Raw genomic sequence first — 24,893 nt, forward strand, 5'->3', positions numbered from 1 at the left:
ACTTTTTGATGCATTTCTTGGTGTTTTTTTTCCCCCCTCCGTGTTCACAGGCGTCTTACTCGTGTTTTCAATCCACAGGAAGGCAGACTTGCTTAAACAAACCTACTGTGTTTATAGTAGTATGCTAAGTGCTGAAGGGAATTAAAAGAATTTTAAAAAAAGAAAAGAAAGAAAGAAGGAAAAGAAAAAAAAAGAAGAAGAAGGAAGGAAAAGAAAACGTCCTGGCCCTGCAGGGGAAAAGTCTACTTTCCTTCAGGATAAATGATGAATGAAGCAAGGGGCGACACCTTTTATACAGAGCACCGTGCAGGTGGGGTGACCGTCACCGCTAACTACGGAGGGACGGGAAGGCAGTCCGTGACCAGAGACCACTTTAGGTTCTCCTGTGCTACGAGAATGGGTTAATATTTTAAGTTTTTAAGTGGGGACTTTTTTTTAAGTTCGGGGGAATACAAACTTTGTTTTTGAAAAAACCCTAATTGTAAGTCTGTGCTAACACCCTGGTGTACAATCTGTCAAAGTCACACCTGGATGCAGGGCGGCCTGAATTAATTAACAACTTTTCAATGTGTTAGTGCTAACATATGGCATTTAATTACTGCCTCCAAATCCGTGAGTCTCTCCACTTTGAATTTCAAAACTATTTCTTCCTCTTCCGGGGAAGCGGAAAGTGACCGGAAGGGGACGCCCTGTGAATCACTTCTTTACTAGACAATGTTTGGTCACCTTGACCCCGTGAGCTCTAGACTCGATGTGTGGACACCAGGGGTGCTGGAGGTCTTGAGAAAAAGAGAAAGGGCTCCCTTGGCATGTCTCGATGTGAGGCTTTAAGGGCCCCCGGCAAGTTGTGAGGTTGGAGGATTAAAGCAGGATGAATGAATTTATGCTCTGTGTACAGAAGGGACCAAAAACACCCCAAAACAATCCTCTCAACCAGGAGCATGACCTAAGAGTGAACACTGGCTGGTCGCTGAGACTCCAAGCACAGAACCAAAGGCAACCTCGATGCTTTTCTTATCAGTTTCTGCTACACAAACTTCAGATCCAGCAACTACATTTACTTTCCAATCTTGCACAGTGGGTACCTTTTTCTGTACCGCAAACAAAACTAGGAAAGAGGCCCCCCCAGGGCATAGGGAATGAAAGGTAGTAAAAATGTCTGTGCTGGGGTATGCTGCGCTCTGGAATCCACACCTCCTCAAGCCTCGTCCCCTGCCATTACTCAACTGTACCCAGTGGAAGAATAAGAAGACAACTTGGATTCTGTGAGAGATCTGAGTACTTATTCACTATGTTCTTCCCAAAGATCCCAGTATTTTATTGCTGATCCAGAATGGGATTTTTTTTTTTTTTTTTTTTTTTTTTTGTGGGGGGGAACACCTGGCACAGTTAGAAGCACCAGGGCAGAAGTAAGATGCTGTGAGTTTGCAGAAATATGCTAGAGGCTGCAGCTTAAATCAGAGCCAATTAAGAGGGCAGGCTCTAGGAAGCCTGGAGATCTGGAAAGCCCGTTCAGTAAAATACCAAAGGGCAGGGCAGATCCAAGAGCAGCCTAGCGGGTCTGGGCTTACCAGGACGGCTGGCTCCCTTTGTCAGAATCTCTAGATAGACAAAGGCTTCAAAGAGTGATGGCCTTCTGGAATTCATTTGTCCATCACTAATTAACCAGTGATTAGCAGCCCTTTCTTGCTCAGCAAACACAAAGTTTCTGAGAGCCGAACATCCTGATAATGAAGATGGTAACTGTCTAACCGTGATGAGTCCTTTGTGCTATCCATAAATGTCAGCAAACTCAATAAAGGTACAATTAGAGCTCGTTATCCCTCTTTCACAACTATAGGAGCTATTGAGAGCATCTGAGCCAAAGAAATCTTGGTGCACTATGAGCTTTGGAAACTGTGCTTACCTGTCAAAACTGCCACGTGAAATCACCAAGGGCTTGCACCTTTTATCATTTGCTTTCAAAAACGGTACATTTCTCCTGATTCTGCAGCCAGGTCCAAGGAGAACCCTGAAGCCTGGTCAGCCCATGCAAAGTGAGGCATGGGTTTTACACCTCTATGAGGAAAAATGCTTTGAAAGGAGCTTTCAGCCCACTTATACTTCTTGACTTTTTTCCCTTTTTTCCTGGAAACTCAGAAAATGAAGGTCAATCTACAAAGTAAGGGAAGCGCTGGCCCAACGAGAAGGTATATGGAGGTGGCTTTTCCTTCGTGTGTCCAGAGCTATCTATGCAAAGCTGGAAGTGCCAGCTTCGGCCGCTCAGAATGCACCAAGCAGCTGCCTCGGCTAGCCACGAGTGTGCTGATGACTTAGCAGAGCGAAGTTTTACTATGTGCCAGGTATTATGCTAAGTTCTTTGTAGATGTTAACTTGTGTTCTCTTAGGACAACCCTGTAAGGTGGGTGTTCGAAGAAGAATTGAGACCATAGACCACTGTAGCCCCCTCTCGCAGCTGGGGATATAGGGGGTGCTGGGTGAGGTTACAGAACCTGCCCAAGGACACAGCTAACAGGTGCAGGGTCAGTGGTCAAGTCTGGGCTTCTGGAAATTGCTTCTACCTATGACCCTGAGCTGCTTCCTGAACAATGGCATTCTGAAGTTATCTTCTCCTCTTAGTAAAACAGTGTCTAATCCCACGTGGCTTCTGAGATCGTGCAAAAACTGGGTTTGCTGATGGCAGTTCTGCTCTGGTGCTGTGGTTCTAGAACCAGAGCAAACAGCACCCTCAGTGTCCAGAGCTGACACCGGAAGCAAGGGCGACCAACCACCGGAGACCTCCAGGCTGCTAGCCCAAGGAACAGGGTCTCCGAGTCAGGTTTTGTGTCTGCACAGCAGCAAATGCTAGGGAAGAAACCCTGTCATAGTCCAACTCCTTGGGTATTTCAGGTCAAACATTTCCGGCTGAGTTCCCTAATTCATCATGTTTTTATAGCGCTGACCCAAAGTTCAGAAATAAACTGTCCTTCACGGCCCTTGTCCTGACACAGTTTAGAGATTCAAGAGTCTAAAGGATAGGGACCATCTCCTAGCGGCCAGAAGCTCCCACATGACCTTCACAGGCAGGGTTCATCCCTCAAATACAGCATTTCTCTCTCCTCTGGGAAACAGAACAGACCCTAAACGTGTACTTCTGGAGCAGAGAGGCTCCGGAAACAGCATGGGCACCTGGCCTTCTGTGTTAGACACTCTCCACGCAGATTCAGAGCCGTAGGAGGCCAGAGAAACATCTGGGAGGTGACACTACCCCACATATCATAGAAGTGGTGCTCTCTTGTTTGCAAAGCGTTGTTGGGAGTATTTTTTTAAATTTTTTTTATTGGAGTTCAATTTGCTAACATTTAGCATAACATCCAGTGCTCATCCCGCCAAGTGCCCCCCTCAGTGCCCATCACCCAGTCACCCCAATCCCCCGCCCACCTCCCTTTTCACTACCCCTTGTTTGTTTCCCAGAGTTAGGTGTCTCTCATGTTGTGTCTCCCTCTCTGATATTTTCACTCATTTTCTCTCCTTTCCCCTTTGTTCCCTTTCACTAGTTTTTATATTCTGTTGGGAGTATCTTAACATGTGTCTAAAAAAGAAAAAAAAAAGCCAGTCTATGCGAGGTAGTGACCGTCATTCCCATTTCATGAACAAGGAGATCCAAGTTTGGGGTTTAAGCGACGATTAGACTGAACATCGGTAAATTCTGGGGGGTCAGGGCACTTCCTGTAGTCCTTTTCCTTGTTCTGCTTCAGATTCAGTGCTGATAACGCTAAGTCATCACGGAGTAGCTGCTTTTAGAATAAAGGGGTGGAAGTGACCTGAGGTCCTGCGGGAAAAGCTGGGTGCCAGGTGTGCAGCAGGTAGTGTGGGACGAAGGGGACAGACTCTCAGGCTGGGCCGGGGGTCGGGGGGTGACCAAGCACCCAAATCTACTCCCTGACAGGACACATCGGATGCTGGTGACACCATGCCATGACTTGGAATGGTCCTCAAACCTTCCTCGTCCGTGAAGAAGCCAGAAAGTGGGATGCACCACAATTAGCAAAAAATACCTTGCGGAGAGATTGAGACCCCAATCATAATTTACATTTGCAGATACTCAGATCTCCGAGTGCATGGCTTCTGCCCTGATTACTAATTAATGATGTGCAGACCTGCCTGTGGGAGCAAACACTGTTGATTATGTCAGTCTTGGGGGACGGAGACGCGCCGAGGTCTGGGAAGGTAGCGGATCCCCTTTAACATACATTTTGGTGAATTCAAAGAACAAAAAGGGGACAGAAGGTGGGCGTAGATGGAGGCAGAAACTTAGGAGAGAAACGTGGCTGTCAGCCCTGCCGGGGTGGGAAAGGTAAATCTCAATTATTTTACAGACCTCATCACATGCATATTTTAGTACCTGAGCGTCCCTTTATTTAATCGGTCCACTGAATTCTGAATGAATTTGGATGCAAATGCATGGGTAGGACTCCAAGAAGGGGTCCGCAGAGGAACCCACCAAAGGAGGAGGGAAGACAGCAGGATTCCAAGCGGGCGAGCCCTTTCCCGCTCTGCACCCCGGGAGGACCTTCCTCCCCATCAGGGGCCCTGGGCTGCTCTGCGTGACGAGACCCACAAGAGACAAAGGCCACAGAGTCACCGCACAGAGCAGGCCCCGAACAGAGGGCCACGGAGAACCATCTCTTGTCTTCCCAGATCTTTACAGCAGAGGCATACGAGGCGGGAGAGCGAATTCCATGTTTCTCCAGCTGAGCCAGCTGCGGGGCGAGATCCCTGGAGCAGCTCCCCCCACTTTCCCAGGGCAGGAGCATGGTGGGGGAGGGCTCCTCCCTCCCCCATCTGACCTCTTCATCGAAAGAAACAGACAGTATGACACGAGACAGTTGGTCACCACCTACCGTTTGACTTTTCACTATCTGCAGGTTTCATCTGAATGGGATGATGCATCTAAAAATACAAAAGTGAGAAAGTAAAGGCAGATTGAACAACTGAACGGTCTCAGAAACCCCACGCGGTTACACTTGAGTACTCATACTCTTGTGAGGACCCCTCCCCGTGAAAATGCCAGCCTGCGGTGACGTCCAGGAATAGGATCCTTTGGAGTCGCTGGGCCTTGAGGCCCAGGACGGGGCTTTGCAGTCAGACCCGCATTTGAACCTGCTTCTGCCGCTCGGGATGGTCTGTGCCCGTATCTCGTAGGCGATTCTGGCTCTGCTGTTCATCATCGCCATGTGATCCTGAGTGTCCTAACTTCTCTGAGCCTCAGTTTCTTTATCTGTGCAACCGAGGTAACACCTGCCCAGCAGGAACGAAAGGAGTCGAGGATGCAAAGGGTCAGGGGTGGGGGGCACGGGGCAGTGCTGAGAAAGATGAGCTACTGTGCTTGTGCAGTGTTGCAAATTTAAATGCAGATTGTCTTTGGGTTTTTTCCTGGCCATGCTGTCTGCCGCGGGGATTTTTTTCTTAGATCTCATGGTTATGAGTAATTTGAAGGTCTAGCAGTTGATTGATTTAGGCGCGCTTATGTAATTTTTCTTAAATACAAAGTACGGCATGGGAACGCGGGGCTTAAGGAACAGACGAGCAAGGGCGGGAGGCACGGAGGCACGGATCTCACGATCATGCTCGCTCGGCAGCTGTGCAGGCACAGCAGGAACCTGAGACACGGTGGTGCCAGGGTCCCGGACCTCCATGCACCTGGGTGCCCTGTGGCTCTTCACACCGTGCCCATCTCACCGCTGCACGCCATCCAGAGTTTACTCCGAGTGCAGACCGCCACCACCATTTCCAATTAAAATAAATTCCTCCAACCACTTTCAAAGGTCCTCTTGCTTCATATTTCATCCTACCCCAAGGAACCTCAGAGCCACAGTGTAGATGGAATCACTGGCCGTGCAAATGCTTTTTATTAAAATGGGTCCCGTTCTCTCTGAACCCTTAATTCCCCCAGTGGACTGCCATCACTTGCAAGCCACAGCTCTGGGTTTTATCCAATTTAAAGGGAAGGGGAATGGTACTTGGCTCTGGCACTTAAATGATGGGAAATTATCATCGGGCCGTCGGGGCCATGTGTAGCTAATGCCTGCCAGGGTCTTCAAAACACAAGGGGAACAGGAAAGAGGGAGGACTATCAGGGGACGAGAGGCTAAATAATTCAGGGCTGCTTCGTTGATTCTGAAAGGCAAGATGCTCTTATGCATAGAACATAGGCCTTGACATGTGGGGTCTAATCGGAGTCCCACTCCATTAACATATTCAATTTGTGGAGGAGAGACTAGAATGAGAATGGAATGTTCAGGGGTCAGTTAAGTAGACCAGTCTTTTCAGAAAAGACTGGAATTTATTCCTAAAAAGCAGACAGAAGCAAAGTGTTGAAAGGCCTGGTTTGGGCTAAGCAATGTGGGCTCTATCCTACAGCCAATGCTTGGGGAAGACAGGCTGGGGCCTTGCATGGCCATCCTTCTAGCATGCCTTTATCTACCCGTTCAGCAAAGATGTGTCAAGTATCCACTGTGTCCCAGGCTCAAGGCCAAAGGGAGAAGTTCGGACCCTTTGGGTGCTCACTGTGGATGGGGTGGAGACCGACTGGTAGACAGCCCCTGGAGCAACATGGTAAGTGCTATGGTAGTCCAAGGCAATGTTGGAGCACATGGGGGCAGGCACTTCATCCTGCTTGGGGAAGGACAGGGAAGGCTTCTTAGCAGAGGGGATGTGTGACTTGAGTCCTAAAGGCCAAGTTTGGACTTGTTGGCAGAAGAGGGGGGGAAATGGCATCCGAAACCAGCAGGATATCCCACACGAGGCACAGTGGTGAGAAAAAGCATACTTCTTCCTAGCAAGGAGGCCAATATGCGTGTGGGGAAAGGCAGGAGAAGGAGGTGCAAAGGCAGTCGGCACCCTGGGCTCAGAGGATCCTGTGTCCTAAGGAACTGAAATTGTGTCTCAAAGTCAAGTGAGGCATAGAAGATTCAAGTAGCCAGGGCCACAAGATCAAATCTGGAAATCTAGAAAAGTCCTTTCTGGCTATGATGTGATGGACAGATTACAGAAGAGAGATATCGGTGGGGAGACAGCTAAGAGGCTGCCGCAAACACCCGAGTGAAACTGATGAAGGTCTAAACCTCAGAGGCCACTGGCTAGTTGTGGGGGTGAGGGGGAGAGAGAAGCATCATGGGAGCCTGGCCCAAATAGGGGAAACACAAGAAGATGGTTTTGTGGGAGACTGATTAATGCAGATCTGGACACGCCACGCTTGATGTGACTGGGGCTGGAGAGAAGTTGAGGGTGTGCATGTCAGGCTGTAGCGATGGCCCCGGGGTGGGGGTCAGTGGGAGCCGCAGGCACGCACACAACTGTCCAGGAGGGAACATAAAGTGAAAAGAGCCAAGAGCCAAGGCATGTCAAGAGAACCACAGAGAATATCAGGAAAGAGGAACCTAAGCGGGACGGGGCATGGGGCAGTCAGAGGAGCAGGAGCAGAACAAATGGTCCCATGAGAGCCTGTGGGAGAGCTTTCAGAGGAAGGTGGTGGTGAGAGCAAGCGCTGCTAGCTGCTACGATGAAAACGCCCAAGGATCCTTTGGTGATAATAAGATATTTTCCTGGGAATTGATCGAAACCAGTTTCTGTAGGGATGGCGGGGCCAGAATGCCCAATGGTAGGAAGTGGGGAATAACAGGAAGAAAGCAGCAGGGGACATGAGACATGGACATGATTATCTCAAGAAGATTCGCTGCCAAAGGCGGGGCTGGGAATACAAAAAGCTCAGTGGAGTCTTGGGCAGAGGATGAGGAGGGGGAGTCTTTCTTTGCCAGAAAGCAAAGACGTACAGGTGAAAGTGCTGAAAAGACTCCGATGAGAGTCACAGGTTAAGGCAAGGAGAGAGGAGGGGAGTGTGCTTACACTAAGTCCAGGACACAAAAATGAACGAAGAGGACTCCTGCCCTCAGCGAGCCTACAATCCATCATGGTGATTGACGTGCACAAATACACAGAAGGAATGGTGGCCAACATCAGAAAAGGGGCCCAGACAGAGTGCTGTGGGCATTCAGATGGCCCTCTGACGTGCTCGGAGGTCTGAGGCAGGAGCTCTGGGAGCTGTAATTCTGTAAGAACAGAAGTCGTTCTACTCTAAAGCTGTAAAGGGACCCAGGGAGCATTGGGGCCGATGCTCTTTATAGGTCTGAAGGGAACAGTGACTTCACTAAGGACACACACAGCTGGCTAACGACAGAGCTGGGATTAAAAAAAACTAAGCTCTTCCCTTAATCCAGGGCTGATTCCGCCCCCAGATCACAGTGCTTCTCTACTAAATGCCCACTATGGGACTTGGACACACGAGCCTACGATGAAGGACTACAGGCCTCACCCACTGAAGGTGCTGCTACACCCCATCAGGTGGAAGCCACCTCTCTCCTCTGACCTCCTCCAGCACTTCATCTACTCTAAGACTTGACTCTTGGTTTTCTTGCAGCTGCCGAGACACTCAGCTCCACCGAGAGAGAGAGAGAGAGAGAGAGAGAGAGAAAGTCAACTTCATGTAGTTGGATGGTCAGAGCATGGTGAATTCTGAACAGACGGTCACCTTCCTTCAGGAATGTTCGGAAGACTACTTAGATCATGTGTGTGACCTTCCTGCAGAGAGGTGTTCTGTTAGTACTGGATGGAGAATGGTTCATTATCATGAACAGTTCATTTCAGGTACAAATTTACAGAATATAGGCATCAAGGAAGACAAACCAAAAAAAAAAAAAAAAATGGTTTGGAGGAGTTGTTCTTGCGATGTTGTTTCGCTTCCTCAAAATCTCACGATTCCGAAGAAGCTTGGGAGATTTGTTGAGGGGAGCAGGAAAGTGACGGGAAAGGAAGTGGCATTCTAGTGGAAGGTTTCAAGGTGTAAGAAAGGGATTCCTTCCCTAGACCAGGAAGTGGTTTCAAAGACTTGGCCCAGGATGACTAGCACGACACATTCATTCACTTATTGCTTGGTTTGCCAGACACCTTGTCAGTCAGATGCTGGGAACACACGGATGGAGGAGTCTGGTCCCGATGGAGCTTGTAATGTAGCGAGGGCGGCAGACACACGAGTGGCACGTGTGCGATGAGACATGCAGTGTGGGAACCCAGAGATGATAGGTGCAGACAAAGGGAGGGCAAGTCGGAGGTGGTGTCTGAGCCCGAGCGGTGTTGGAGGTCAATCTGGAAGGGGTCCTAACAACCCCCAGGACCTGACTGAAGGATGTTTCAAAGTAGACACCACCTTTCGAAGGCACGGAATAAGAGAAAATTGGCCGCAGTGCTACAAAAGAATGACATGACAACCTTCTAACTCAAACTAGGAAGCAACAGAAGTCACTAGAGAGGGTCATTCACCAAATACGAAATACCTAAAAGCACACGAGGCTACTAGGGAGGGAAACGCTCAGGGAATGGAGAGTTTCAAGTAAGATGAAATCAATGCAAGTCAACTGAAGCTTGAATTAAAGCTTAGAACCAGACTGGCGGCCAGCAACCACGTCCTCACCTCGTGCTCAAGAGCCAAAGGTGAAACCCAGGGTGTCCGAGCTGCTGCTTCTCTGGACCAAGGGGTCTCCTAAGGGACACACGCCACTTAAGCGGAATCTGCATCTCTAGAAGCATGCAAGGTGGGCCGTGTCTGGAAAAATCTTCAGGGGTCTGTACCGTCATGATCTGTCTATGCTGCTGGAGGAGTCTAGGGATTTTTATCAACACCAGTCTGTGACATCCACGGGGCGGTTTGCCCGAGGCCGGATGGAACAGGAGTAGCGAGTCTATGACTCGCGGTCGAGTCAGCTGCCCTCGGAGCAAACCTACACAACGGGGACTCCCTGTTGGCAGAGTGCTTGTCCTGGGGAAATGCTAAGATCAATCGTTTTGGAAAATGGATCCTGTTCGTGGCAGTAAATTTGACTTAACCTATTTCATCAAGTTTGCATTCCTATGAAGAAAAGGCTTCTACGTCTATTTCCTTGAAGATCTCTTTGCACATGAATTTTTCATTCTATTGTAGAACAACATTTTGCCTCAAGTTACGCATTAAGGTACTATTTAACTTCTTGGTCTCTAGCCCTGTTTAAAAACAGATGAAATAAAAAAAAAACAAAACAAAAAAACAGATGAAATCTAACAAAAGGGGAAATTTTAAGAGCTCCTTCCCTCCTGGTAGGGGAAGGCCGGGGGGAGCGGGCGGGGAGAACCGACTGGAGCCAAGCACGCTCCTTAGAAATTGGTTAATTTTGGTCATATCTGTGTATTAAGCATTCCATCCCATGGACAGAAGGTGGGAACTCCCAGGAGAAGGGGACGGTTACTGTGGTTCGCTGAGGTCATCTCTTGGGGGACCTGATCACACTTGCAGTGAGCCGGAGCTTTTTGAGGTTAAGGGCTGAGTCTTGCACCAGACCTGTGTGTGGCATCCACGAGGACATGTAGACTGCCCCTCGTGGCATGGGCACAGCTGCCACCACACACCTCCACTCTCAGGGGAGGCCATAAGTTGGCACCGGGCCATGCCAGCCTTCCAGGACAAAGCTCCCCCCACTTTATCCCACCTCCTAACGTGTCAGGGGCACCTGGCTCTCCCTCCTCTTGTCCCCCCATATATAGACGGGGCCCCAGAACTGGGCTTTGCAACCCTTGCTCTCCAGATGGCAGATCTCTTGACAGGATCAGAGATCACCGTTCCTCACTCCTGAACGCGGTGACCCTGGATTTGTCACAGCAGCACCCAGCTGTGGCTCGGGAAGAGGGAACATGGGGGCAAAGCCCAGGGAGCTGTTCTAACTCTGGCAGCAGCCGTCACCACCCACACCTGGGTCCCATCACGTCCCGGTGACAGGTGGGCTGGGCCACCTGCCCCAGCACTCACAGGCTGCGCTCCCTCGAGTGCCCACTATAGCTGGAGTCGGTCGTGACCCCGCAGACCCCGGGGCCTGCGACAGGTAAGGGGAGCCTCTGAGTTCCAGCAGCCGGTTAACACAGGCTGGGGCTTGCGGGAGGCCCGGGGGCGCCGCCCAGAGGACAAACCCGTGGTGAAACTCGTTGAACCCCAGCTGGCTCCGATTGAGGAGTTAACCACCTTTAACACGAGATTCAATAAAACATGCCATTTTTAACCTGAAGTGGGTTTTTACAGAGTCACTCTTCTGCATCTCATTACTAAACCTGTCCTGACCCCTGAGGGAGCAGCTGTGATGGTACATATTATAAGCTCAGGGCCCATAAAATATTTAAAGGATGGAAGAGAGGGGGCGGGGGGAGGCGGGGGAGACGTGACTTCCCACCACACGAGAGCCGGGCCCCAAGTGAGAGAATGACAGGGCTCTGGCCCTCTGAGACAAACGACAACTTTTCCTTCCCACCCACCCCCGTGGCGGTGCAATTGGGCTCGTGCAGAACCCCTCCTGCCTGGCCGCACCGGCCACCGTGGACACCCCAGGCACCAGCACGTCCTGCCCTTTTTCTCACCAAGGTTTTATATATGGCAAAAATAAGTTTTTTTAAAGATTTTATTTATTTATTCATATGAGAGAGAGAGAGAGAGAAAGAGAGAGGGGCAGAGACACAGGCAGAGGGAGAAGCAGGCTCCATGCAGGGAGCCCAATGCGGGACTCGATCCCAGGACTCCAGGATCAGCCCCTGAGCCAAAGGCAGGTGCTCAACCGCTGAGCCACCCAGGGGCCTGCAGAAAGAAGTCTCAAAAGATTTCCCTCCCACTGGAGGCGTGCCCTGCCCGCAGCTGAAAGGCTGTGTGAATGGTCATGGGGCCCTGTTCCAGGAAGGCACCCCAAAGCTATGTAGGCTGGCCTGTCTCTCCATGTAGGTACGTGGGGCGTTTTTGGTCACAGTTCTACTATGCTCCACGCAAGGGAGGGTACAGAGAAACAAAGGTAGCTTCTGGAAAGTTGACTGACCCTTACTAAGGACTTCAGTATGGTCAACTTGCTAAGATACCTTTAGCAGAATGGCACCTCTGCGAGAAACTGGAGGACGCAAATCATGTGTTGCATCAGCCACAACCAGCCCATAGCTACCCCTGGTCAGTGAAGTGGAGAATTCAGACAATTTTTGCGAGGGGTGTGTGTGTGTGTGTAAAACAGAGGAAGCCTTTCCTTCTCATTTTTTTCTGTGCCAAACATTGCTGTAGGCTCTTTGTGTGTCTTAACTGTTCCAACAAGCCCAAGACAGGTATATATGGTGAGCCAAGGAGGGTTGGAGACGGAGGTGGGGATACGCAACCTGGTCAAGCCAGACAGCAGGTCAGTAGTGGAGCAGGGATTCACACTCAGGTCTGTCCCGGCCTGGAGCTTACGTCCCCGACCACTCCTCCACCCTGCCCCTAAGCATATGTCCACAGAGTTGTGCTGCAAGTGAATTTGGGGTTTCTAGGAACCAATAAAATTGCCATGATTTCCCCCTTCCATAGTAAACCCAGAGATTGTCTAATTTTCTTCCCTTTTAGAATCATATACGAGTGTACCCAGATGTGTATCAGTGTGTATTACACATGCACGTAAAAAACATTTTAAGTTAGCCTCAGAACAAGAATTACTGTATTTTCTACAAAAAAAAAAAAAAAAAAAAAGGCAAAAGGAAAGAAAACTCAAAAGGTTGCAATGATGGAAAGGAAAAAAACCCATGGCCTTATCGCCATGTCGGGAAAGTACTGCCTCAGCGAATGTGCCATTTGGTGGTGAAGGAGGCTGTTCTGTCCTAATCCAGAGGTTCAGGGCTGATTCTTCCAAAATCCCTTCATCAGGTCCTTCTACACAACACACACAGTGGAATCGGACTCTGAGGTTTGTTTCATGGGCCAAGCTCTCTGAAATGTTCTCCGCCTACATCGATGAGAAGCGGACTGATGAAGAGCAAGACTGGCTCTCTCTTATTCTCAGAGAGGAAAATAATTTTGAGTCCCTGACATTACCTGGTCCTACGTTTTGTGGTTTCCTCCCAAACTGGGAGAACAAGGAAGGACACTAGAATCCATAAAAATCCATCAGTGTGGACCACTTATTGCTGGCTGAGCATCGTTCACACTAGGAAGCTGGCGCTGGAAACTGGAGAAAACCGAGCGCACAGCTGCCCTCTGAAGAGGGAATTTGTTGGCGGAAGCAGAGTGCACGGGATTCATCTATACTTTGGACCCCCGTGCAACTCCAAATTGCTTTTGTGCCATGCCACGAACGGAGTCAACACAGTAGGTGCGGTTAACGTTCCACCAACATTTGCTAACCTAAATTTTTGCAAGAGTGATCCAAGCCCAGGAAATCACCATGGCTTTGAACAGGATGACAATAAAGAAACAGAAGTCACCTTTTCTCTTCCCACGGCAAATCACAACTGGGGGAGAAGACTCCGAGTGGAAAGAATTATTTCTTCCTGATAGTCACTGACTGATACACATGAAGCGCCACCAGCACGGAGAGCGTCGGCGCTGACTGAAGTCATCTGAACTATCATTAGGATTTTACCCAGCATCAAAATCTGGAGTGTGGGGGGGAGCGGAAAAGAAAGGTCCCCTCAAAACCCAAGATAGCGTAACTGGAAGGAACGGCTTTTCTGGCTCACCTGGCAGGAATGCAGCTAGTTTCATTCCACCCCCAAATCCAGGAGAAAAAAACCTAGAAAACCCAAATGGTATCTCTGCTTTTGGTCTATCGGGCTACAGAGCAGCCTATTCAGCTATAATGATACGATCTATTTATTACATCTCTATTATAATCATGTGTGATAACAAGGGTGGGGGTGAGGGGGGGTAAAATAAACAGCACAACCGTTCAGTCCAGGGGGGAAATTTTTTTTTTTAAATAAAATAAGTAAAATAAAATAAGGCGGGAAAATTAGATTACTCTGGGTGGAATTCTGTGAGGGAATTCGGAGTCTGTTATGGTGATTAAGTCATCATTTCTGACAGATTACTCTAATTGGCTGTCAAGTAACATTCCACAGCCCCATCTGTAACTCGGGTGTCCTCGTCACTCCGCCTGTGTTACCTTCTGTACGCGCAACACAGACACACAAGAGGAGGTACGGCCCGGCATTTATTACACTCATTAGCTGTGATTAGGCTCCGTGTTTTCATATCAAATAGTCACACAAGCTTCCATTTCGCTTTACTGACTCTTAAAATTACAAGAAAAATGAGTAGGCTCCAAGTAGGAGGCATGTGAATGAAACACAACTGTTACGACGAAGTGGGCGCCTATCGCTTTCAAGAGCCCGCTATTCAAGGAGAACGTCACTCCGGGCTTAGTTTGATGTTTCTGGGAACTATTAGAGTATATTACTTAGAAAGGTTAATCTATGTCTCTCTGTCACCCTCCAGTCAAATGTGGTACCTCATTAGCTGTTATTTCTGTAGAAGGGCACTGCTATTGTGTTTAGCAACATTATTGTGAGCAGAAAACCCTTTCTTTGATAACATTTCAGGCCTCCCCTCTCATCACTGCGTCTTTGGGATATAATAAGCAATTCATCCAAGTGATCGAGCTCCCAAATAAATCTGGAGCAAAGTAAGGCGTCACTAGTTAAAACTGTGACACTGCATCTTGCTTTGTCTCGAATCTTGAGATGTTTTAATGACAAAAAAATAAAACAAACAAACCCTGGAAGGCATAAAAGCATTCTGGAAACGAAGACAAACGGGCAGGCTCACTGTACGAGAAGGCTTGTAGGATCCCAGTGCTGCTGGGACAGGCCCCAAGTCCCGCAGAAGACCCTGCGAGGATTTGGTGTGACAGCTGGGAGACCACAATCACTCCTGATTAATGAGCCCGAATTGAGAGAAAGGTAATAATTTGCCCTTATTGCTACATGGGAAACATACAGATACCCTTTCTAATCGTGATCTCTCTTTTGATTGTGGAATTGTCTTCCAAAACCAATGATGGATGCTCCAAGAGTCATCCTTCCAGATGTTACCCAGATGCTAAATTAGACATGCTGCCTAATTGAGCCACGCAACACACACACGGAAATAATAATGCCTGGCCTGGCCATTAAGGAATGGTTTAATGACCTGGGGAGTTCATTTATATTTCCAGCACTATGGCTCCACATGCCACAGACTTAGCATAACCTCCTGTGTGAAGACAAATGAGTCCGGTTTAAAAAGAAATTGTCCCCCCGACAGTAGGCTCTGCCTGTAATGGCCATCTTCGGGCTCTGCTCTCCCTCCGCCTTGGGCATAAGGAGACCCCGGCCTGCCAGGCTCATGGTGGCTCCTTCCCCAACACCAGCCGTTTTCAGACCCCGGTGAAGTGGGGTGAAGTGAGCTCCGTGTGCTGGTGTGTGGATCACAGGTGCCTCCCTCACTGGCCTTCACCCTGTGTGGGGACACCTGCCTGTGACCTGGCCCTTTGGTGCCAGGAGTCCTGGCCAGGCTGGGAGCTCGCCTCCTCCTGGGGGCTTGACCTGGTTCCTGGCCATCCCTGGTACCGTTTACTGGAATCCTCTCAACCCCCCCCCCCCCACCCGTAGCCGCACCCCTGCAGGAAACACCCTTTGGATGGTGCAACCCGCTGGCCTGCGCTGGGGCTTGGGTCACCTGCTGGCGCCCGCGTGCTGGATGAGACGAGACGGCTACTGGGTCCGCTTCCCCGGGTCCTCCCCGGGCTGCTGCTCTGGCTTGGCCCCTCCATTTGCTGACTTTTCTTCCCTTTGGAATTCTCCATTTAGATCTCATTTCCCTTCAGTTTGTTTTCCTTCTTTTACTCCTTGCGATTGCCGTTGCTGCCACCTTGTTGTTCGCTCCCTCAGATTCCTGAAATGGCCCCCTCTCCACTCTGGGCCCTTGCCTTCCAAGCATCTCATACACCACTGCCTTTTTAATCTGCCTAAAACTCTGGTCTAGTAGTTTCTGTCTCTTGCCCAAAAACTTTCCATGATCTGCCAAATTAAATTCCAGCTCCTTGGCCTTCCAAGCAACTCCATGCTTTGACCCCAAATTACCTTTTCAGGCTTGTTTCTCGCGATTGCTCAACATTTCTCTTCAACTCTCCTCAAAGTGGACAACTCCCTCTTACTGGAACCTTATCCATAGGCTCATCCCCAGAAAGGCATGGCAACCCTGCTCCGCCATAGAAAGAGCGTGTTCCCTTTGCCAACGTAACCGCTGTGTGTTTGTCACCTAGGAACACCTACCCATCTTGTGCAATTGCCATTTTGTAGATCATAGAGAGTTGAAAGGTGACAATTTCCTGGGCTGCAACTTTGTCTATTGCATAGCAACGAGACTGCATTATGTTCTTGTCAAGCCCCCAAAGTTTAATTCATGTAGGTGCCCTCCTTTGTAAGGTTCAGAGAAGCTTTCCAGTAATTCTTCTGCAATATTTACAAGCTGTGTGAGCTCAATTTAGTGTGAACTGGGTGACACAATGCAAAACCACTCCCTGCACCAACCGTGGGGTCTACGGGTGTTCTGCGTGCAGTGCCGAGCTCCGTTCGCCCACTCTCTGCGGCTTGAGCGCTGTTAAGATTAGCGATGTTTTATCCAGTAATCTCAGGCTCCCTTTCAACTTCAAGGCAAACTAAAGCCACCACAAGGATATCCTTCTATCAAGCAAATCTTTAAAACCTCGGGTTCAAAACTAACTTGGAAAACTTAAGCCAACTGTATCTTCTCTTGAACCTTCTGACAGGGTACCGGCGTCTCATCAAATCCACAGAAAAGCCCCACTGAATTTCGCATTCTACTGATCCTTCCCTAGCTTAGTGTCAGAGTCCTGAGTTGTTTGAGTTGCTCCGCCAGCCACGTTTATTAATTAGTGTCTAACATTTCCATCTCTGCAACTTGCAACCTCTCATAAAAAATGCATGGTTTGATTGGCTCAGGAATGACAACTCCATTTGCATCAGACAAATAAATGCCATACCTCACTCAGTGGCCTTTCTCCATCAGTTTATTTAGCTACCTCCCTGGCCTTTTGGATTCATACTAAGTGAATGGAAGCAGACAACTGGTGTAATATTCCTCTCTTAATCACGCTTAGGCAAAAATGATTAAGTTTTTTTTTTTTTAAACAAATGAGGCTGGTTTTTAAAGAATTATTCTCTACTAAAAATAGATGGCAAGTTAAAAAAAATGCCTTAAGGGCTATTTCATATTAGCCATGTTTAAAATGCAAATCCATTAAACATCTGAGCAAGACATCTGATATTGTTTTTAGCAACTCTATTTATTCATCTCATCTTCCGCAGTAGGACTAAACTTTGGCTGGTATTTTGCCAAATGAAGATCTCCCCTCCAGTGTTGCTAATTCTTTATGAGTTCGAGTTTAATTCTACTGTCTCATTTTGATTTCTACCTTCTACTCTCATGTGTGAGATCGTTTACCAACTTTGGAAATTACTTGTTGGCAGCGCTCAGGGAAATTATGACGGTTCAATTGTTCTATAAATACCCTCACCCTGGAGCTCAGTCTTCTAAAGATCAGATTCTGGTTTAGGCCTTCAAGTATACGGCACTGTAACCAAAATTTAAATGGCAGGGGAAAGCTCAGAAAGGGGATCCGTTAAGAATACGGGACACATTTTATATGAAGGAAGCGAGGCAAGAAGCCTTTGTTGACAGCACTTGATCTGCAGTGGCTCATCTATTTTGATGGTTTCTTCTCTGAATGAGGTCTTGGAAAACTTGGGCTGCTTTATTTGTTCTGTGGTGGAAAGAACATCACAATTACAATCACAAGGTCTGGGTTGGAGTCTTGGCTTCGCCAACTCCAAGGACATACGGTCAGGCCACTTGACCTCCTGAAGCCTTGGTGAACTCCTATTTGGAGCAAGGATCATAATGGAAATCTCAATGCATTCCTACGATTGTGAGGATTGAATCAGATTATATAATCAGCTGTAGAGAAACCTAGGATTATAAAGAACTCTTGGGATTTTTTTGATGTTGAGAGAGTGTCAATGAATAAAAGCTATTCCTGAGAGTTTATTCAAGGCACATTTTTTTTAAAGATTTTATTTATTTACTCATGAGAGACGCAGAGACAGAGAGAGGCAGAGACATAGGCAGAGGGAGAAGCAGGCTCCATGCAGGGAGCCTGACGTGGGACTCGATCCCGGTTCTCCAGGATCAGGCCCTGAGCTGAAGGTGGTGCTAAACCGTTGAGTCACCTGGGCTGCCCTCAAGGTACATTTGTTCAGTAGCATCTATGGTGTGAGGCTGGGCTCTGAGAATGTACTCTCTCCTTGAGGCATTTGGAGCTTAATACAGGAGAGATGGAGAGGTGAACAATGGGGCAGTGGTGGGGGGGGATAACATTCAGCAGTGATGCTAAGGGATGAATCACATTATCTGCTACAGTGGATTACAAGGAAGGAATATTCGGTTCTACCTTTGTAGAAGTGAAACGACACTTGTGTGGGATCCTGTGGCTGGAGTACAGTGCATGAACAAGAGTGTCACAGAAGCTGGAGAAAAAGTAAGGGACATAGTATGGAGGTCAGATCTCTCCCTTAAGGCTCAGTAGGTGTATCCATTTTTTCTGCCATAGACACAACACAACCATGTTCACACACTCCTGCAGCATGCTGGGGGTAATGTACAACCCCAGTGTCCTAATTCCACCCCATCCTCTCCCTCTCAAGGGAGCAGCTGGAAGATGAATGAGTATGGTCATTATAGGATAACTTTGCAAATCTCTTAATCCCCTCTGTGCTTCTACTAGCTGTGGTGACAACTATAGTCCCACCCGATGAAGAGGCCAGAATTCCAGAGACACTGCCAAGGGAAAACACAGGATTTCCTCGCTGATCAGAAATGGGGTACGGAGATGGGGCAGTATGGGAAGAGGAGGGGTTGAGGAGGACTTCCGGCTTCTTACTTCAGGAGGCATATCCATCCACTTGGATGGGTACTATGTGAAGAGGGCCTGGGTGTTGGTGGGAAGATGACTTTAGTATTGCAACAGCCTGTGGACCAATTGCATGGAACTTTCCAGTAGCAGCTACCAGATACTAGGTTTGGGGCTTGGCAGAGACATCTGATTTTCAGATCAAGATTTGGGAGGCAGCAGGGCACAGAAGGCAGAGGCAGAGGGAGCCATGTGGATGAATGATGGAAACTGGAGATTGTGCAGAGAGGGAATGAATGGGTGAAAACAGAACTCTGGGGCATAGTTCTCTCCTTGCCATCCTATGAGAAACAGCACATTTCTGTTTTTGGGGAGAAAGGTAGGTTGTCAGTGACTTCTCTTTGCTGTGTCATGAAGGCACCTGGAAGGCTCACAGCTTGAGAAGTCTTTACAGGTTCTCTTTTGCACTCAGCTCTGCTCAGACCTGGTTCTTCACTGTTTCAAGCTTTAGGCCAGATCCAACCCTTTCCCTTCCAATACCTAGCCTAGCCAGCCAGTGTGTTCATTCTTTCATTATTTGGAATTTTGTTAAAGTCTAAGCTCAGGGCAGCCTGGGTGGCTTAGCAGTTTAGAGCCGCCTTCAGCCCGGGGCGTGATCCCGGAGTCACAGGATCGAGTCCCACATCAGCCTCCGTGCATGGAGTCTGCTTCTCCCTCTGCCTGTGTCTCTGCCTCCCTCTCTCTCTGTCTCTCATGAATAAATAAATAAAATCTTTTAAAAAAAAAAGTCTAAGCTCAATTCTCATTTTCCCACTAAGGCCTTTTCACATTACCACGGGAGATACGTAATATCGGAATTATCATAAAACTTGAAGGGCGTTTCATGTTTAGAGAAGAGAGTCAAAGTAAAATGCTTCTGAGCACATCTGAAGACCTTCAACTGCAACATCTGTCCAACCACATGCTGTCAAAGATATTGAAGGTCACAGTCCCTGGGATGCCATTTTGGGACCTAGGCACTGTGTACGGTTGCTTTCGAGAGAGACCTGCCTCACCAGAGGTCCGGGCCTTGTGTGCAAAGTGTTCTCCCATTTGTCTTATCCCGTCCCTGACTATGAGTGGCTAACTCCTGTGAGGCGAGTTACAGAACACAGGTGTGTCCTTTCAAACTGGCACGACACACTTCAGCTCAGCCAATGTCGTCAAAGCGCCTTGAGGAGGCCTTAGCAAACATTGCCACAAAGACCAGAATGTCCTCTCCCTTGCTCGCCCCCTCCCTTTCATGGTAAGGAGATTTCATGGTTAGTCAACTGGCGGTTGAGAGTCTGGAGCTCAAGTTCACTAACGAGCTGGTGTGCTGACCAGGGCTGCTGTGTCCTGCTGCCGTGAGGGGCACGGACTCGTGCTTCCTCCCAAGGCCAAGGGTGAGGGGGCTCAGCACGTGTGACTCTGAGGCATGGTGAGGACCTGATGGCACAACATGGCTTGCCAATCCCCAAAAGTGCGGGGTTAGGAAGGAGAAGCTCCTCGGCAGCTCCAACCAATCAATTCAGCTCTCCTGAGAAGCCCAGAGTGGGGAGAGCAAAGCGAGGACGACGCACAGTGTGTCATGCACAGGCCTCCCTTGTATTTCAGTGTCTCCCTTACCAAGAGGTAGAGTCTGGTTCCCCTCGCGGGTTGGGATGGGCCTGTCTTGGACTGGAAATCGGCAGAGGCAGCACCAGTGCTGGGGCCTGACCTCCAAGGTGACATCAGAAGGCAACGGTGATGCCAATGAGGCTTCTGTCCTTGGGGTCAGAAACTCAGCTGAGGGCTCTTCTCATGAGCTGGCTGTTTGGTTGTGATAAGCAAAATAAACACAAGATGTTTGCTGGTCTGACTCTCCCCTTCTGTGTGCCTTGCCTGGGTCCGCTTTTCCGTGCGGGTCTAACACACGCCAGGAGGTATGTCACCCTGGAAGCATCCTCCTCTCGGGGTGCACTCATCTCTGGGCCCAGTCCCTCTTGGGCTTCCTTCCCTGCCTGGCTCCTGCTTCTTCTTTCGGCCGCCATTCACGCTTTGACGCTGGTCTGACGAGCAACATTGGGACTTAGGCAAATGCTGGCCGTGTTGGTTTGAGTTTTTCGGTGGCAACAAATGACTCTGTGCCTACAGACCGCCACCCAGGATGCCTGCTGTATTTCAAGGGCCTGTGAACCACCCGACATGTGAACCAGGTCTCCAGGCCTACAAAAAGGGACGGAACACGGGCACCCACTCCAGGGAAATCCCACAACAACTACCTACAACAGGTGTATTTCCTTTGAGGCCCCCAGATTCACACCCACATATATGGTTATAAAGTGCCTCTTCTCAGAAGCCAGTATGTCCCACCCCTGGCACTAACATGTAGCTGAACTGCTTTGTCAGCACAGGTCTCTCATGCTGAGGCCATCGAGAGAGATGGGGCAGTGTGCTTTGCTCCCCTGGTGAGGAAGTGCAGGTCCACGGATGACGAGACAGCAAGGACTCCACACGCCTGTGGTTTCTGCAAGGTGGGACCACGCTGCCAGAGTGTTAGGGATGAACTCTGTGCGGCAGACAATTGCTCCTCTTGGCTTCCGCATTAAGCTTATTCTGGCCAGAAAACCTGTGCTTAAAATAGCACCACATCCATTCACCCCCTTATAGATTGGGACACATGACTTCTACGTAAGTCTCACTCCGGTGAGATTTTTTTTTTTTTCCGGCAGGTCTTTGAGAGTTGATGGGATGGAAAACACACAGTCTTCCAGCACGCAAAGATGCTGCTGGTCAACAAAAGACCTCCTCCCATGCCAGTGACCTCTTTGCCTCCTTCCTGACGTGTCTCCACATGGTCAGGTCACCCAGATCACTTCAGGGACATTTGCCGGGGGGAGGGAGGGGTGGGAAGGAGGGGAGGTGGTGTGATCTCCAGCCTCAAAGGAGCTCTGCCCTCTTGTGCAGATGCATCATGCTGCTGCACGAGGTGTGTGTGCACACATGGCAGAGCCGTCTTAGAGTGACTTGTGACACATTCCTGGGACAACAGCCCTGGTGCAGCCTGGTCCTACGAGTGCTTGCGCGTCAAGCTTTGTGATACATGCACAGCACCCAGGATCTAGTGCCCATGCAGGTCCAGGGTGAGGCCCGGGAGTCGGCCTACGTAACACAGTCCTTGATGACTGCAGCACTGCTGGCCCACGGAGCCCACTCTGAGGAGCAAGACTACCTGCGATTGTGGGACAGTCAGCAGCAGGTGGGAGCACTCCCACGCACCCAGATGTGCAGGAGGAGGACACAGGTTAATCACCACCATGCTCCCCCCAGGGCTGATGGTGCTCATTCTCCAACAGTGGTTCTCAAACTCGGCTGGAGGCTGGAATCACGTGGAGAGCTTCAGCAACACCAATACCAGGCTCCTCCCCCCCGCCCCCCAGGGAGATTCTTACTGAATTTACCTGAGGCCCAGGCCCGGGCATCTGTAATTTCAAAAACTCCCTGGTGAGTCTGTTGCACCGCCTGAGTCACTCATCACCGCCCTCGCTGTAGATGCAAGTGGACTTAACCTTAGGGCCACAGTTTCCCTTTTCTTCGTCCCTTCTGTAAAAGTTCATTGTGTTCACCTGTCAGTTTAGGTGAATGGCCTGGAGGCTCATTCCTACTATCTGAGTCTTCCTCAGAGGGTGGAAGGAGAAAAGGGATCACCGTGTCCCCCTGCCGCACATCGTATGGTGTAATGGCAGGGACGGATGGGTCGTCTGGGTCCTGAATTCCCGATTCTCTTAAGTGGCGCATTTGGTATAACCTGGCACAGAAATTGCGTGGGGAACAGGCTCGGGGGCAGGAGACACACGATGCTCTTGCCCTCCACCTCGCCGCCTACCTGTTTGAGCTTTTGCGTCCTCATGTAACGTGACTGGAGGACAGTACTGTCTCCAGAAAACGCTTTTAGCTTCCATAGCCCGTGACCCACGATGAGATAGGGTCTACTTTCCTCCATGAGCCCTCTCGTCCTCGGCTGACCCAGAGAACCACACTCAAGTAAACAGAAATCTACAGAAATCAGTCCCAGGGGTTCCTAGGTTTGGGCCTCTTGGCTTTCCTTACTGATGAGATTTAGTTTTGGTTAGTGACCTCCAGGGGTTGAACACCTGGGCAACACCAACTCAGGAGTGATTTGGGTAACTCGGTGCTTAGGATTCTCTAATTGATGCTCCAGAGGCATCTGTGAGTTTTGGTAGGCGTTGTGATGCTAGTTAATGCCTCCATGAGCTGCAGAAATCTGAGATACGACCTGGCCAAATGTAGGCTGAAGCGCCTCTATTTAAGTGCTCGTTTCCAAATATTAGTGAATCATCATCAGCTATTAGTAATGGATTAGGAATACAGGTGAAGTGAAGCTGAATTAGAAGACACTTGTCTTTCCCATCATCCTTGTATCTAGGTGGAGGTCAGCTAGCAGCCAGCAGAGACATTCACTGATTTGTTAGAGAACTCTCCTCTACTAGTCAAAACTATCTTAACGCTTTTAGTTTTGGAATGACAGACTTCTTGTGGAAAGGGCATCCAGGGGGAGAAAACAAATTATTTAATCACTGTTCTATCATTTGCCTGGTATATTATTATTTTTAAGAGCTCAGGTGCATATAAGGCCTTGGCTTTATACAGTGCTCAAGGCATAGTAAGAGCTCAGTAAATGGTAGCTATGACTATTATTTTTATTTATCAGACATTTATTCCTATTTGGTTAAAATCATCTGAATTCTGAAAGTCACTGAAAAATATCAGCCAGGGACGCTTGGGTGGCTCTGTGGTTGAACCTCTGCCTTTGGCCCAGGCTGTGATACCGGGGTCCTGGAATCGAGTCCCACGTCAGGCTCCCTGCAGGGAGCCTGCTTCTCCCTCTGCCTGTGTCTCTGCCTCTCTCTGTGTGTCTCTCATGAATAAATAAATAGGATCTTTAAAAAATACATCAGCCATGTAGACAAAACATCTATAAAACCAAAATTTGCTAAAAACGTACTTCTGGAGTTCTAGAACTACTGTTCTGAATTTACCCCCAGCTTACAGTACATATGCAATGACAACAATTAACTTTCTATTTCCTGATCCACGTGACCCGCTGACAGTCGATCCTCAGCACGCTGGACCTCATGTACCACTTAATACAAAGCATGTGGCACAGTTTCCCAGTATGTGTTTAAATATATGCTTTTCTGAAGAAATTAAATATAGCATACGCGTGGGTAGGCGCACAAAGCGCACGATCCGACCTGCAGTCACCCTGTTTAATTTTCAGGGCGGGGGTAAATTTCTAGGGAACCCATTCTTCACGTTGACTTGGTCCTTCTGGTCCCTGATAAAGGACAGATGCACAGATGTGGGGGCCCAGAGAGCCCAGCACACCCGGTCTAACCACACGCGGTGTCACATGGCATCTCGGCTCCCAAGACCAGGCCAGCGGCAGGGAGGACACAGGCCCGAGTCTCCACGACACATCCATGTATCTGCATGCATGTCAACAGCAATCACGGTCTGATGACCAGATGGAATTAACCATAGAACTTGCCCTGATGCCTTAGTCAGCACCCAGCCTCTGGTCCTGACTCGCCTCCTGACAACAAAGGGGGAGAACAGAGCAGGTGGCTGGATGGGCAGAGAGAGAGGAGGGCACCAAGCTCTCTGGACTCGAGGGAAAGCGTCCTGCTGACCATCTCCTGGCCCCTGCCTCTGTCGCGGTGGAGGGGGCGGCTGCTGTCCCATGGGGCTGCATACAATCCCATCTGTGGTGCTTGCTGCTTCTCTTTTTTTTTTTTTTTTTTAAGATTTTATTTATTTATTCATGAGAGACACAGAGAGAGAGACAGAGACATAGGCAGAGGGAGAAGCAGGCTCCCCCTGGGGAGTCTGATGTGGAACTGGATCCCAGGACCTTGGGATCATGACCTGAGCCAAAGGCAGATGCTCAACTGCTGAGCCACCCAGGAGCCCCTGCTGCTTATTCCTTACTGCCCTCCTCTGCGGTGGAGCGGCTGGTCCCCTGTTTTCAGAAGCAGAGGATTCCAACGCTTTGGTGGCTGTGCA

The 24,893-nt window shown here is 49.2% G+C and overlaps 1 protein-coding gene across 11 annotated transcripts in view; it reads right to left on the bottom strand.

The window, feature by feature from the left end:
• CELF2 (CUGBP Elav-like family member 2) overlaps nucleotides 1–24,893 on the bottom strand; it is an 814,024-nt gene that overhangs the window by 75,425 nt on the left and 713,706 nt on the right. For all 11 annotated transcript variants that reach the window (XM_038530152.1, XM_038530144.1, XM_038530148.1 and 8 more), the window contains one exon: nucleotides 4,884–4,932. In XM_038530152.1, coding sequence (XP_038386080.1) covers nucleotides 4,884–4,932 — 49 coding nt within the window. The remainder of the gene's footprint in view (nucleotides 1–4,883; nucleotides 4,933–24,893) is intronic.

The sequence above is a fragment of the Canis lupus genome, chromosome 2 (assembly GCF_011100685.1).
Source record: "Canis lupus familiaris isolate Mischka breed German Shepherd chromosome 2, alternate assembly UU_Cfam_GSD_1.0, whole genome shotgun sequence".
Lineage (NCBI taxonomy): Eukaryota > Metazoa > Chordata > Mammalia > Carnivora > Canidae > Canis > Canis lupus.